This window comes from Microcaecilia unicolor, chromosome 10 (genome assembly GCF_901765095.1).
Source record: "Microcaecilia unicolor chromosome 10, aMicUni1.1, whole genome shotgun sequence".
Lineage (NCBI taxonomy): Eukaryota > Metazoa > Chordata > Amphibia > Gymnophiona > Siphonopidae > Microcaecilia > Microcaecilia unicolor.
Genome location: NC_044040.1, coordinates 156,532,289 through 156,547,110, shown reverse-complemented (window position 1 = coordinate 156,547,110; position 14,822 = coordinate 156,532,289). Strand labels below are relative to the sequence as shown.

The 14,822-nt window shown below is 39.2% G+C and overlaps 1 protein-coding gene across 4 annotated transcripts in view; it reads left to right on the top strand.

Moving 5' to 3' along the window:
• The window catches only part of PIK3CB (phosphatidylinositol-4,5-bisphosphate 3-kinase catalytic subunit beta), a 352,397-nt gene extending 340,306 nt beyond the window's left edge, over positions 1–12,091 (top strand). For all 4 annotated transcript variants that reach the window (XM_030217213.1, XM_030217212.1, XM_030217211.1 and 1 more), the window contains one exon: positions 9,070–12,091. In XM_030217213.1, coding sequence (XP_030073073.1) covers positions 9,070–9,207 — 138 coding nt within the window. In that variant the 3' untranslated portion in view covers positions 9,208–12,091. The remainder of the gene's footprint in view (positions 1–9,069) is intronic.
• The last annotated feature ends 2,731 nt before the right edge of the window (positions 12,092–14,822 follow it).

The window sequence follows — 14,822 nt, the reverse complement described above, 5'->3', positions numbered from 1 at the left end:
AGTTATCTTTTGATATATTAGAGTTTATAGCACTAAATGATGAGGTAGATATAATAGTTATTTCAAGCTTGGTGGAAAGAGGACAATTAATGGGACACTGTGTTAAATTGTATCAAATTGGGAGGGGGGAAGGATTGTGCTATATGTTAAAGAGGGAATTTGGTCAAATAAACATTCCACATGAAACAGATAACATGAAATCATTATGGATAGAAATTCCAGGTGTGACGGGAAGGAGTATTCTTGTAGTATGTACTATCGTCTGCCAAGACAGAATGAACAGACAGATGAAGAAACGTTTACAGAAATCAGGGAAGCTGACAAATTGGGCAACAGTATAATTTATTTATATTTATTTGTTGCATTTGTATCCCACATTTTCCCACCTATTTGCAGGCTCAATGTGGCTTACATAATACCGTGATGGCGATCGCCAATTCCGGTATGAGAAATACAGAGTGCTATTGCATTAGAGTTCAAGAGTGGTATAGTAAATTAAGTAGAGAAGTTGAATTTTGTCCATGTCCATTATAGGTTTTGTTGTGTTGCATATTTCTGGTGTTTATATAAAATGGGTAATTTCAATTACCCCAATATTGACTGGATAAATGTTACATCAGAGAGCACCAGGGAGATAGGCAGCTGGTCCAGGAACCGATAAGAGGGGGAGCCATTTTAGATCTAGTCCTTCATGGAATGCAGGGCATAGTACAAGAGGTAACAGTATTGAGTCCCCTGGGAAACAGTGATCATAACATGATTAAGTTTGAGCTACTATCTGGAATGAAGCCACAAAGGAAATCTACAGTAGCTGCATTTAATTTTCGAAAGGACAACTTTAATAAAATGAAGAAAATGGTTTTAAAAAAGCTAAAAGGATCAGCTGCAAAGGTTAGGACACTAAATCGGGCAAGGGCATCGTTCAGAAATACCATCTTGGAAGACCAGACCAGATGCATTCCACATATTTGCAAAAGTGGAAAGAAGAGAAAACGACAGCCAGCGTGGTTAAAAGGTGAAGTGAAAGAGGCTATTACAGCCAAAATAATGTCCTTAAAAGAATGGAAAAAAGACCCAAATGAAGAAAATAAGAAGCACCATAAGCACTGGCAAGTCAGATGCAAAGCACTGATAAGGCTAAAAGAGAATATGAAGAAAGGCTTGCTGCAGAGGCTAAAACTCACAATAACAACTTCAGGTACATCAGAAGCAGAAAGCCTTTGAGGGAATCCATGGGCTCGTTAGATCACGAAGGAACAAAAGGGGCACTCTCGGAGGACAAGACCATAGCGGAGAAACTGAATGAATTCTTTGCTTCTGTCTGAACGGAAGAAGATATAAGAGATCTACCTGTACCTTAAATGGTTTTCAAGGGTTACGATGCAAAAGAAATGAAAGAAATCTTGGTGAACCTGGAAGACGTACTGAGCCAAATCGACACATTATAGTAAATCATCTGGACCAGACTGCATACATCCAAGGGTACTCAAGAACTCAAGCATGAAATTGATGATGTGCTGTAAGTAATATGTAACCTGTCATTAAAATTGTCTCTAGTACCTGAAGATTGGAGAGTGGCCAATGTAAAGCCGATTTTTAATAAGGGTTCCAGGGGTGATCCGGGAACTTACAGACCAGTAAGCCTGACGTCATTGCTGGGTAAAATAGTGGAAACTATCATAATAAAATTACAGAACACATAAACATGGTTTAATTAAACAGTCAGCATGGGTTCAGCCAAGGGAAATCTTACCTCACCAGTTTGCTTCATTTCTTTGGAGACGTGAATAAACATATTGATAAAGGTGAGCTGGTTGATGCAGTGTGTGACAAAACAGAGTGTTTTAAACCTGTAAAATTGCCTTTATTAAACCTTGAAGTGTATTTCTCTAGTTTGACCAGCAGGTGGTGCATGTTGTATGTTAAAACTTATAGAAAAAGTGAATGCCCTCTTTAGTTTCACTCAATGAAGAAGTGAAGCTGCAGTACTGTGAGTACTTGTTGACTGGACTCTGATTGGCCTGGAGTTTGAAATTACCCAGCAGTTGCTGGCTATTTCTTCAGTCTTAGAAAATGATTGGAGTGTGGGGTGATTTACAGCAGATGGATTGTGGCCTGAGGATTACGTGGAGATTGGCTTAAAGTTGGTGGTTGTGATTTTATCATCGAGCCCTGAACCACAAACATGGTGGAATGACACCAGCAAGCAGATGTAATTAAGGAATAGCAGTTTGTGTACTTGGATACTGGATTGGTTTAAACCTTGTTGTGAGTGGACCATTTGAGTTACGCTGCGCAGTTACATGTTAACCATGTGGACATAATTGACTGGTGGAGTTGCCTCCTGTCTTTGGGCAGGAGCATATGGACTATCATTTATATGAGGTTTGTGGTGGGGTAGATAGCTAATAAGCTGTATTAGTTAGCAGTCTCTACGGAGGAGATGGTATGTATGTGAATGAATGAGTGGTATGAATGTAGGCTTTTGTAATTTTATGTTGTGAAATATTGATTGATACAAAGCATACAGAATTAATAAAAAGTTAAGTATAACTGTGGAATTGTTGATATAATATTTAGTACAGTTATTGAGCATTTGGTTAACCCAGTATTAATATATTGTGGCAACATAAATCGTAAGCGCGTTCTGACAAAATTAATATTTTTTAAAGGAGGAAGAGGCCGCGAGAAGCCCCCAGCATGTATATTCTTGCTTCAGGGGCTGGACTTCTTCATCATTGGCCAAAACCTCTATAGCTTAGCAGACGGCAGAAATTAGTACTTAAATATTCTATTTTAACTTTATTTTCATATTTTCTTGAGTATTTAAGATAGTGCACAATCCAATTTTTTCATATTTTCATAAGTATTTTTTTGATAGTGCACAAATCCAATTACTTAGCTTGTCTGCTGTAGTTCATAGTGCGGATCTTTCTTTCTCCACAGTGTTCCGACCACGGCCTACGATGGCCAGCGTTTTGGTGACCTGCTTCAGGGTCCTGTGGTCCCACTATGATCTCCACACTTGTAAAGAGCTTGTCTTCTCGCGCTTTACAAGTGCGGCGATTATAGTGGGACCACAGGACCCTGAAGCAGGTCACCGAAACGCTGGCCATAATAGGCCGTGGTTGGAGCACGTGGTGGAGAAAGAAAGATCTACACTATGAACTACAGCAGACAAGCTAAGTAATTGGATTTGTGCACTATCAAAAAATACTTATGAAAATATGAAAAAATTGATTAAATTGGATTTGTGCGCTATCTTAAAATACTCAAAATATGAAAAAAAAAGTTAAAATAGAATATTTAAGTGCTAATTTCTGCCGTCTGCTAAGCGATAGAGGTTTTGGCCAAAGATGAAGAAGTCCAGCCCCTGAAGCAAGAACATACATGCTGGGGACTTCTCGAGGCCTTTTCCTCCTTTAAAAAATATTAATTTTGTCAGAACACACTTACGATTTATGTTGGGTATCTCCAATCATTTTCTAGATTTTGAGTTCATTTATTAGGATATCACCTCCTTTCACTCTATAGGTGGTTCCTTACGATATATTTCTTCAGTCTTAGCCAGGGAGAAAAGAGAGACAGATCTCTTTGCTGAGTCTCTGTGAACAGTTATATATCCTAATCTTCCCAGGTACTGTTTAGACAGTATATAATTGTTAGGTAGTGTTATAATTGATCCATATTCCACTTACCTGTTATTGTTTGCTGATTGCACATTTTTTGTTCATTGTTCAGTTTTTAAGAGAATAAATAATTGTTTATTGCCTCTGCCTGTCTAGACTGGTGGTTTGTGTGTTGGGTCTGTAAGTGCTTTCTGGGAACTGAGGGACCACTGGGAGTGTGGCCTCCAGTAACCTAGAAATCACTGGGGATAATTTGGGAATGGGAGACTCACCCAGAGGTGGTTGTGACCCAGTCGTTGGGAGGAGGTGCTAGTGTTGAGCACAAGTGACAGGTGCAGGCAGACCTGAACTGTGCTGGGGATAGACCCTCTAAGTGACCGCGGGTGGCTTGGTGTTTCGTGACATAGGGTATCTAAATTTTCAGAAAGCTTTTGACAGTTCCTCATGAGAGACTCCTGAGAAAATTAGAGAGTCATGGGATAGTAGGCAATGTTCTGGTGTGGATTAGGAATTGGTTATTGGACAGAAAACAGAGGGTAGGGTTAAATGGTCATTTCTCTCAGTGAAGGAGGGTGAATAATAGAGTACCTCAGGGATCAGTATTGGGACCGGTGCTATTTAATAAAATTATAAATGATCTGGAAATCAGAACAACGAGTGAGGTGATTAATTTGCAGATGAGACAAAATTATTCAAGATTGTTAAAACACATGCGAACTGTGAAAAAATTGCAGGGAGACCTTAAGAAATTGGAAGGCTGGGTATCCAAATGGCAGATGAAATTTAATGTGGACAAATGCAAAGTGAAGCACATTGGGAAGAATAATCCAAATCATAGTTACCTGATGCTAGGTTCCACCCTGGGATTATTGAGACAGATATGGGGAAGCTACAGCTTGCCTTGGGATTTGTAGTATGGATTGTTCCACTATTTGGTTTTCTGCCAAGTACTTGTAACCTGGCTTGGTCACTGTTGGAAATAGTAAACTGGGGTAGATGGTCCATTGGTGTGACTCATTATGGCTTTTCTTATATTATTATTTTTTAAAAAACAAACAAAAAAACCATAACAGCAATAATTTGTTGATTAAATGACAGTAATGAATCCAAAATAGGCCTTTAACATAATTGGAATTCCAAGAATTTAACATGCATGTAAAACTTACTGCAGTGTCAATATCACATACAACTTTGCTGTTGAAGACTGGCATTCATTTATTTATTTACTTATTTTACATCAGCTTGTGAGTCTTCCATAGTACCCTTTTAATTCTACCAGCTCAGCTAATTTCCACAAACAAACTCCAATGCAGTGACAGATAGAGGTACCTCTGTGGAAACTTCCACAATGTCTAAGCATTATCTTTACTGTCTGCATGGGTTATGTCAAAACAGGGTTTGTCAGCTTAAAAATGACGAGAACAAAAACTGTGATGTGATGCAGACTCTCAGCTGCAACTATCTGTTGGAAACATTTCTGTCTAAGGTATTTCCTTGTGACATGTGATGGGTTAGGAGACTCATACGTTCTAGATGTTTACCTGTGATTGGTTCATTTATAAACCTTTTATCAGATGGAAGTGCAGGCACCCACTGGGAAATGAGTAAAAACCAAATGTCTCTGCTTTCCCCTGAACAAAAATAGATTCCTATCTCATTAAGGACTACACCTCAGCAGTTCGGTAACTATGGGCCCCTGAACTATCACAACCACACCTGTCTAATACACCCCCCTGGCCAAGGGGATCATCCTGATCCCAGGTCTGTATCTGGACTAAGAAGGAAGTTTACATCAAAACAGCACCTGTGTTCTAGCTTAATCCTTTAGGGATATTCTTTCTCCTCACATTCCAGCAAGATGCATACCAAATCCTCTGACTGCCTTCATTTGAGGTTCATTGCTCTGCAGGTGAATGCTCAGCTTCAAATGCTACTAATGCTCACACCGTGGACCGACCAACCTTTTATTTTCCTGGACAGAAATCACCTCACCTGTGAGATGAGAAAAGAGAGTTAATTTACTTAGGTCAGTGATGTTTATGTGGGAAGTGGCATCCTTTCCAGTACTTCCTGTTTTCCTGCATAATTTGTCTGAAGCACTTATTCTACTGAGTTGTCCAGTTTGAGCTGTGAGATGCCTGGGACTGACACATCTGCGTACTGGCTTGACAGTTTTGCTGTTGAGTATTATTAGAAAAGGGATGGAAACCAAGCATGAGGATGTTATAATGCTGTTATATCGCTCCATGATGCGACCGCACCTGGAGTATTGTGTTCAGTTCTGGTCGCCTCATCTCAAAAAAGATATAAAGGAATTGGAGAAGGTGCAGAGAAGGGCGACAAAAATGATAAAAGGGATGGGACGACTACCCTATGAGGAGGGTTAAGATGGCTAGGACTCTTTAGCCTAGAGAGAAGGCGGCTGAGAGGTGATATGATAGAGGTTTACAAAATAATGAGCGGGATAGAGCGGACAGATGTGAAGCGTTTGTTTACGCTTCCTAACAATAAAAGAACCAGGGGACACAAGATGAAATTAGAATGTGGAAGGTTTAAAACAAATCAGAGAGAGTTTTTCTTTACTCAGCGCGGAACTCATTGCCGAGGAAGGTAGTGACGGCAGCTGGCCTTGCTGAGTTAATAGGGGGTCTGGACAGATTTCTGAAGGAAAAGTCCATTGATCGTATAAATTTTGGGTTCTTTGCCAGTTTCTTGGGCCTGGATTGGCCGCTGTCGGAGACAGAGTGCTGGGCTTGATGGACCTTTGTCTTTTCCCAGCGTGCAGTGCTTATGTGCTCTGTGATAATAGCTGGTGCCTTCTGGCATTTCTTCCTTTTGACCTGTTGCAATCGTTACTGAAGGAAATGGGAAAACACATATTGAGTCAAAGAACAGTTTGCTTAACCTGCCCCCTCCCTTATCAAAGATTCTTACTGTCCTGTGATCTTAGCTGGGCTTACATCCAGGGCATATAGCAACCGGTGTGGTTCTTATAGGGTAATCTGGTAACACTGTTTTGTCCTGTCTTGCTAATGCTGCAACTATCTTCCCTAGCTATCAAACCATAAGCAGATTAGATGTTTGAAAACAACATCTTAGAAAAGGAACCTCGCTGACTTCTGATTTTAGCATTCTTACATACAACGCACCCAGCCTCTAGTTCCTTCCTTGCTTCTGTTACTGGGCTCTGTTGATTAAACGTTATTCAAACAGGACTATCTTCTGTAACCTACACCTTTTTAGACATAGGACATGTTTCCTTCCCCGCCCCCCCCCCCCCCCCCCCCCCCCCGTGTCTATGTAATTATGCTGTATTATAACCTCCTCATGATTAGGTGCAGGAGATTCAGCAGCTGTGCTTTCACATCTAAGGGCAAATATAATTAGATTTTTGTCATGCCTCCCTCTCAGAACCAAATATATCAGACAGAGAGAAACTTCTGTGTTAATATTACACAGTTAGTTCCCTGATCTGAGCAACCTGTCAGTTTGCTACACAGATTAAAAAAAAAAAAAACTAAGAGACTGCACCCTGTCTGTTTCTCCTGTCAAAGACTGGAGTTGTTCTGCAGTTGAGCCAGATAAGCTTTTTCCATTCTCCACTGAAATGGGAAGGACTGCCTTAGTTAGTCACCTGCTGGCTGCAAACTCAGAGCTCGCTCTTGAGTAGCTATGTACTTTTTCATGAGAACTAGTACAGATGTGAGTTCTACAGAAGCCTGATCATATAAACTTTGCCACATACTTAAACATTCAACAAACTGCTTGAATTCCAGCATGACTGTATAAAGCCTTACTTACTACCTGATCTATCTGTTCTATTATGGTATGTGCCATTTTATTTCTCATCTTGAGAAGCAAGAGACATGTCTGTCTACAATTGAGACATATCTTTGCCATGAAGAAATCACTTTGGGAATGCGTGGCTATGTTTAGAGAAAGGGAGGTAAACCCTACATAGTTACAAGATCTTGGAAGTCTGCCTTTTGTAATACTGAAAGCAGATTTGGTTGTATGCTGGTGGAATAGATGAATTACAACATACAGTACACAAAATGATGATAATGTGAAACCAAAAATACTATGGCTTTATAAGTTATTACGATAGATTGGGCAAAAGTATCTAAATAGTAATGTAGTCATTTTTTCCTTTTGCCTTGTCAAAGGCAGTTCTTGCACTTGATCTTCAGCTGTTGCTGTCAGTCAGTAGCTCTGAAGTGTTCTAACGATTACATGAGGTGAAGGAGTAGGTCAATGATAGTAGGCTAGTAGGTAGGTAGATAAGTAGGTTATGTCTTGCCACAGCAGATACCCTTTTAGATCATTTGATATTAGCAATGTTGCCAGTGATTTGGTAATGTCGCAGAAGGTGATTGGCTTATGCTATTATGTTATGGCTTGGCAAAACCACATGAATGGTTTTGTTTTACATCATTCTGGAGAATTTTCCCCAAATTCCAGGCTCCAGCCAGGCTGGGTCATTATGTCCTAGGGTCCTTATCACATTGCCCACATTCTTTCTTGTTTGTATCAACCAGATTGCCATCTTGACAATTCTTACAGGGTCACAGATTCTTTCCTTCAGAGAGCATATCTGTGCATGTCTTTGCATAGGTCCCTCCTTTATTAGAGCATAGAGCACTGAGATCTGTATAAGCTGTACCACGGGACTAATACAGTCAAGCTCTATAATACACTGGTTAAGTTGTGACAGGGACTTTGTTACATGTATTCACTGTAGAGGTAAATTTCCCAATATAGGTGGATGGAACAAAAACCAGTAAGAGAGTTATAAAAAAAAAAAAAAAGTACACTAGAGTCCCAGTTAACTGACCTTCAGCTGTGTCCGTCCCCCCCCCCCCCCCCCCCCCCCCAAAAAAAAAATGTCAGGTCATCATTTGCTTCTCTGAAAACACCTCCCCTCCCCAAATTGCCTCCTAGTGGTTCAGTCTTATGAGAATGCCACCAGAGTTTGCGACAGCCATTTTGGTAGCTGATCACTCCTGCTGGACCACCATAGTTTCTGTCGTTGGCCAGGTGGGTGTGGAGGCACTTAAGGTGGGTCCAGAAATGGGGTTCTGCCACTGCTCAGGTCTAGGAATGGGAAGGCTGCGCTGAGTGTGGTGGTGGAGGGTAGGGAGGAATGCAGTGCAGTGTGAACTCCATATTATCTGACTTTTCGGTTATCTGACAATTGGTCAATCCCAGTTAAGTCAGATAAGACTCTGCTGTATTGGACATGCACAGAAGATCCTCAGTGTTAAGTAAAGGAGGATAAAATTAGAGATCAGGGAAAGTAAGTAGACTGGTTAGGCTTTGTGATTCATTAATCATATTCTTTGTCATGCTATAAAACAAATTCATTTAATGATTATTGGTCCACCTTTTTAGTATTTGTAAATGTATTAGTTTTAAATTAATTTTGCTTTTTATTGTTTAGGATTCACTTGCATTAGGAAAGACAGAGGATGAAGCACTCAAACAATTTCGACAGAAATTTGATGAGGCACTTCGTGAAAGTTGGACTACTAAAGTGAACTGGATGGCTCACACTATGCGAAAAGACTACAGGTCCTAGATTGTGTACCTTTGCACTGAACTGAACATATTCGCCTTGAGAAAAGGACATAAATCATTGAAAAGGCGAAAAGGGAATGTTGGTCAATAAACTGCTAACCATTGAAATCTGAAGAATAATTGCACTCAGTACCCTCCCCCTGTAAATCTCTCTTCACCACGGATAATCAGTTCCTGCTTTCTTTGCACGCCGAGAGCTACTGATGAATTCTTTATTTTAATAGGTACCTAAGGAAGTGATGTAAATTATTTTTGTTATGTTGGCAATAATGTATAATCTGTCATTCGTTTTATCTTGAAATTCTGAGGTCTTTCATAAGAAAAAAATGATTGTTCTATGATCATAAACCAGGAATATAGAACTTAGAAGTGCAAAGTTAATTTTTTATATGAATTCTGCCGAAAGACTTTACTTTTCTGTTTCCTAGTGAAACCTCATTGCACTGCTGTAAACACATTCATTTGCTGTAAATATTTGTTGGTGCATTAATGTCTCCTCCTGCTTTGCAGACTGTATGTTTTCATATTATTCCTGAGGGCAGAAACCACGTACAGTGGAGGTGCACTGATTTCCTACGGAAACTAGTCAGATCAAGGAGAAGGGAGTAGGACAAGTAGGCTCTATCCAAACAGCAGGGAGACGTATGAGTTTCCAAATCTTTATTGAGGAACAATCAAACGACTCGACACAGCTGCCTACTTGTCCTACTCCCTTCTCCTTGACCTTCATATTATTCCTGACAGCAGTTCTTTGTGAGAAGTGGATCCCCTCAATTATGTTTCACTTCACCTATCATATGGGATTTTGAGGAATAATATTTAGCTTTAAGTGCTATAGGTGTTGTCAGTTTGAAGAAACTGTGGCCATTCATTTTGCTGGGACTTCACCAAGTCTTCCATCTACATGCACAGTGGTTGTGATAGGACTGGTTCACGTCTACCTTCCAATTTTGTTTTTGTATATATATTTTGTGTAATGAAAGATGCAGGTTAGTATGACAAAACAATTTGTCAAATGCAGTGTGCATACCAAAAAGTTGACAGTAGTACAAAACAGAATATTTGTAGGGAGTAAAACTAAACTTAAATTCAGTATTTAAAAGATAATGCCAGTGCCAGTCTTGTTCACCTTGATGTATTTATTTAAAACCTGTGTGAACATTTACAGTATATTTGTTGGTTTCAGACTGCCAAAAGGAAAATAAAATTATTTCATTTACAAAGTACCAGACTTAAAAGGTGCTAAGCACAGACTGATTTTAAATGTGTGCAATAGGAGCTGTCTTTCACTGTATCTTGGACCACTTCTGAATGTCAGCAAGATAAACCTTAACTACTGCTTGTTTTCTGAAAGAACATTACTGCCTCTTAATTCTTGTTGGCATTGGGAAGAGTTTTAAAAATAATAGATATTTTGCTTGTAACAGCTCTTTTATGTAAATATACCATTAAAGATTGTCTGTCTTTGTTCATAAAATGAATTTGTTGAACTCTTTGAACTGGGCCAAATATAAAGTAATATGGGAGTCAGGAGGGTTCTCTTTAATAGTTAAGATTAGTACAGATTAAGGGTTCTGGGCAGTTAAGCAAAGAAGGACCCACCAGGGTGGAGGACTAAAAGAACCCTTAAGGAATACACAGTCAGTAGGAAAGTAGAGTTAAAGTATCTCTTCCAACACTGGACACTCATACACTGGTAGCTAAGACCTGACATGGGACCGTGTTCAGCTCAAAAAGCCTTACTCGGGTCTGAAAATAATGCAATAAAATGCTATCATTATACAAAATTAAAATTATATGACAGTCATAAAAATTAATAACAAAGATACACAAGAACCATATGTCCATAAAAATACAAAAATATTACATGAACCAAAATACACTTTAAATAAGTAAATTATGCGTAAAAACAATGGATATCATTAACATAAATATCATGCTTTATGTCTATAAACAGATCCTGAGAGATGAAACATCAGACCTTGCTTGCCACTAATAGTGGAACAGAAGTATATGCCTCAAGTGGAACACAATGCAGTGACTAAAAAGTATAAATATGTATACAATGAGAAACAACTGTGAATGCAAACATAAGACTGGGTGTGTACAAACTTTTAAAAAATGTGTGCACAAATGTGAAGAAATACTGGTTTTGGTATCTCTATTCCTCCTTAGGTAGGTATTCATTTCAACAGAAATGTTGTTTTGCTGAACATCCATAGCAGGTTAGCAAATCAGTATCACTTACCTTTTTTCACATTTGTGTGCACTTTTTATTTTAAGTAATTTATTATTTAGTTATTTTAATTGATGTAATATTTTTATGTTTTTGACATATGGTTCTTATGAGTCTTTATTTGTTTTTATGATCATCATATTTTAATTTTTTAACATTTTATTGTACTATTTTCAGACTTCTGAGGCAGGCTTTTTGAGCCGAAACATGGTCCCATGTCGGGTCTTAGCTGTTTTCAATAAATACCACTTTTGAGAACCTATCAGTATATGAGTGTCTAGCGTTGGAAGACTCATCTTTTATCCCTTGATCCTCAGAAGGCAGAATTCTAGTAAGAATAGACATAGATTGTTAGGGAATTGGAAACCACGCTGATTAAAAGGAAAATAATGTACTTTTCAAATATTTCTTGGCAATGGTATTGTCCATAAAAATTATGTCTTCAGATGAGTGGAGTAGCAGCCAAATGGTGAGAGCAGAGGTTTGAGAACCAGGGAAGCCCAGTTCAAATCCCACTGCGGCAAGTTTGCCTCAGGTACAGTCTTAGACTGTGAGCCTTCCAGGGACAGAAAAAATACCTACAGTACCTGAATGTACACTGCTTTTATCACAGGCAATATATAGGAAAAATAAATAGAGATTTGTAATTGCAGTAACTCAACAGTGGTGGATTATTTGAGATCCCTGTTCTTCCAGAAAAAATATGTGAATTTTAAATACTAAAAAGTGTGTGTCTGTTACTCAAAGTAATGACTCCAAATGTTAGTTTTGCACATTCTGTGACAAGAATGAAGCTTATTCCTAAGCCAGAGTATATGAGATCTTGGCTGCCAGTAGAGCATATCAATTTCATTTCTTGTCATAGAAACATACCCATTCTAGTGCTTGCTAATTAGGAAAACATTAGCGAGTGTAGTTACTAATGTGCAGTAAGAGAATAACATGTGATTGTTGCCACTTAGCATGTATTATATGGCAAAATAATGCATTGTTTTGTGATAACATGTTAGTGTAATTCACCACAGGTTGCATAATAATGAGATTCAAAGTATGGATCTGAAAAAATAATGCCAGATCAAAGCTGGCGTTATTTTTTCTGCCCAGGAGCATTGTTCATTGTGTCTTTATAGCAGATTGACCCCTAGTGGTAGAACTGTGAGACTGCTGCTAGGGGTTACTGGTGGTGGTTTGAACTCGGCAGGAGCAACTGGGAAACGCTTTTGCACTAGACCACCCCCAGGTGGGTTGATGGTTTTGTTCAGGGGAGGTGGCAGGAGAAGATTCACTTTGTGCAGAAACTGACCCCTTTAAGAAAGGTTCCCTTGGAGCATCAGGCAGTATGTTAGTGTTCCCATTTCCTGGGGAGCTGAATAATGCAGCTTGCAAGGTTCATTATGTACATAAGTATTGCCATACTGGGACAGACCAAAGGGGTCCATCAAGCCAGCATCCTGTTTCCAACAGTGGCCAATCCAGGTCACAAATACCTGGCAAGATTCCAAAAAAGTACAAAATATTTTATACTGTTTATCCCAGAAATAGTGGATTTTCCCCAAATCCAATGTGGACTTTTCCTTTAGGAAGTCGTCCAAACCTTTTTTAAACTCCGCTAAGCTAACCGCCTTTACCACATTCTCTGGCAACGAATTCCAGAGTTTAATTACACGTTGAATGAAGAAAACATTTCTCCAATTCGTTTTAAATTTACTACATTGTAGATTCATCACATGCCCCCAGTCCTAGTATTTTTGGAAAGTGTAAACAGACGCTTCACTTCTACCCGTTCAACTCCACTCATTATTTTATAGACCTCTTATCATATCTCCCCCCTCAGCTGCCTTTTCTCCAAGCTGAAGAGCCCTAGCCGCTTTAGCTTTTCCTCATAGGAAAGTCGTCCCATCCCCTTTATCATTTTTTGTCACTCTTCTCTATACCTTTTCTAATTCCACTATATCTGTTTTGAGATGTGGCGACCAGAATTGAACACAATATTCGAGGTGCGGTTGCACCATGGAGCGATACAAAAGCATTATAACATCCTCATTTTTGTTTTCCATTCCTTTCCTAATAATACCTAACATTCTATTTGCTTTCTTAGCCGCAGCAGCACACTGAGCAGAAGGTTTCAATGTATCATCAACGACGACAAAGAGATCCCTTTCTTGGTCTGTGACTCCTAATGTGGAACCTTTCATGACGTAGCTATAATTCAGGTTCCTCTTTCCCACATGCATTGCTTTGCACTTGCTCACATTAAACATCATCTGCCATTTAGATGTCCAGTCTCCCAGTGTCTTGTAATTTTTCACAATCCTCCCGCTGCTTTTTAAGATATTTATAAATGACAGAGATGGGAGTAACTAGTGAGGTAATTAAATTTGCTGATGACACAAAGTTATTCAAATATAACAAAAGAGAGGGAACGAAGTACAAACTAAAGTCCAAACAAAAAGAACAGCACCACGGGCCTTTAAAAATGGAACACAGTTCTTTAATGAATGAACCTTGACAAAAAGACCCGACACGGGCCGTGTTTCGGGGACTAGCACCTGCGTCAGGGGTCACAGTGATGACGTGGAAAACTTGGGGAATAACTCAAATATATTCCATTTGGATACAGAAAGTGAAAGTGCCTTGGTGCTTTGTAGCTTTTACTATATGAGACGTGGGGTAAGGAATAATATATTGTAGAGGAATATATTCGAGTTATTCCCCAAGTTTTCCACGTCATCACTGTGACCCCTGACGCAGGTGCTAGTCACCGAAACACGGCCCGTGTCGGGTCTTTTTGTCAAGGCTCATTCATTAAAGAACTGTGTTCCATTTTTAAAGGCCCGTGGTGCTGTTTTTTTTGTTTGGACTTTAGTTTGTACTTCGTTCCCTCTCTTTTGTTATATTTGAATAACTTTGTGTCATCAGCAGATTTAATTACCTCACTAGTTACTCCCATCTCTGTCATTTATAAATATCTTAAAAAGCAGCGGTCCAAGCACAGACCCCTGGGGAACCCCACTATCTACCCTTCTCCATTGAGAATACTGATCATTTAACCATACTCTCTGTTTTCTATCTTTTAACCAGTTTTTAATCCACAATAGAACACTACCTCCTACCCCATGACTCTCCAATTTTCTCTGAAGTCTTCTGAAAATCCAGATACACAATATCAACTGGCTCACCTTTATTTACATGTTTGTTCACTCCTTCAAAGAAATGTAGTAGATTGGTGAGGCAAGATTTCCCTTCACTAAATCCATGTTGACTTTGTCTCATTAATCCATGCTTTTGAATATGCTCTGTAATTTTGTTCTTTATGAAAGTCTCTACTGTTTTGCCCGGCACCGACGTCAGACTCACTGGTCTATAAGCCATAGAGAAAC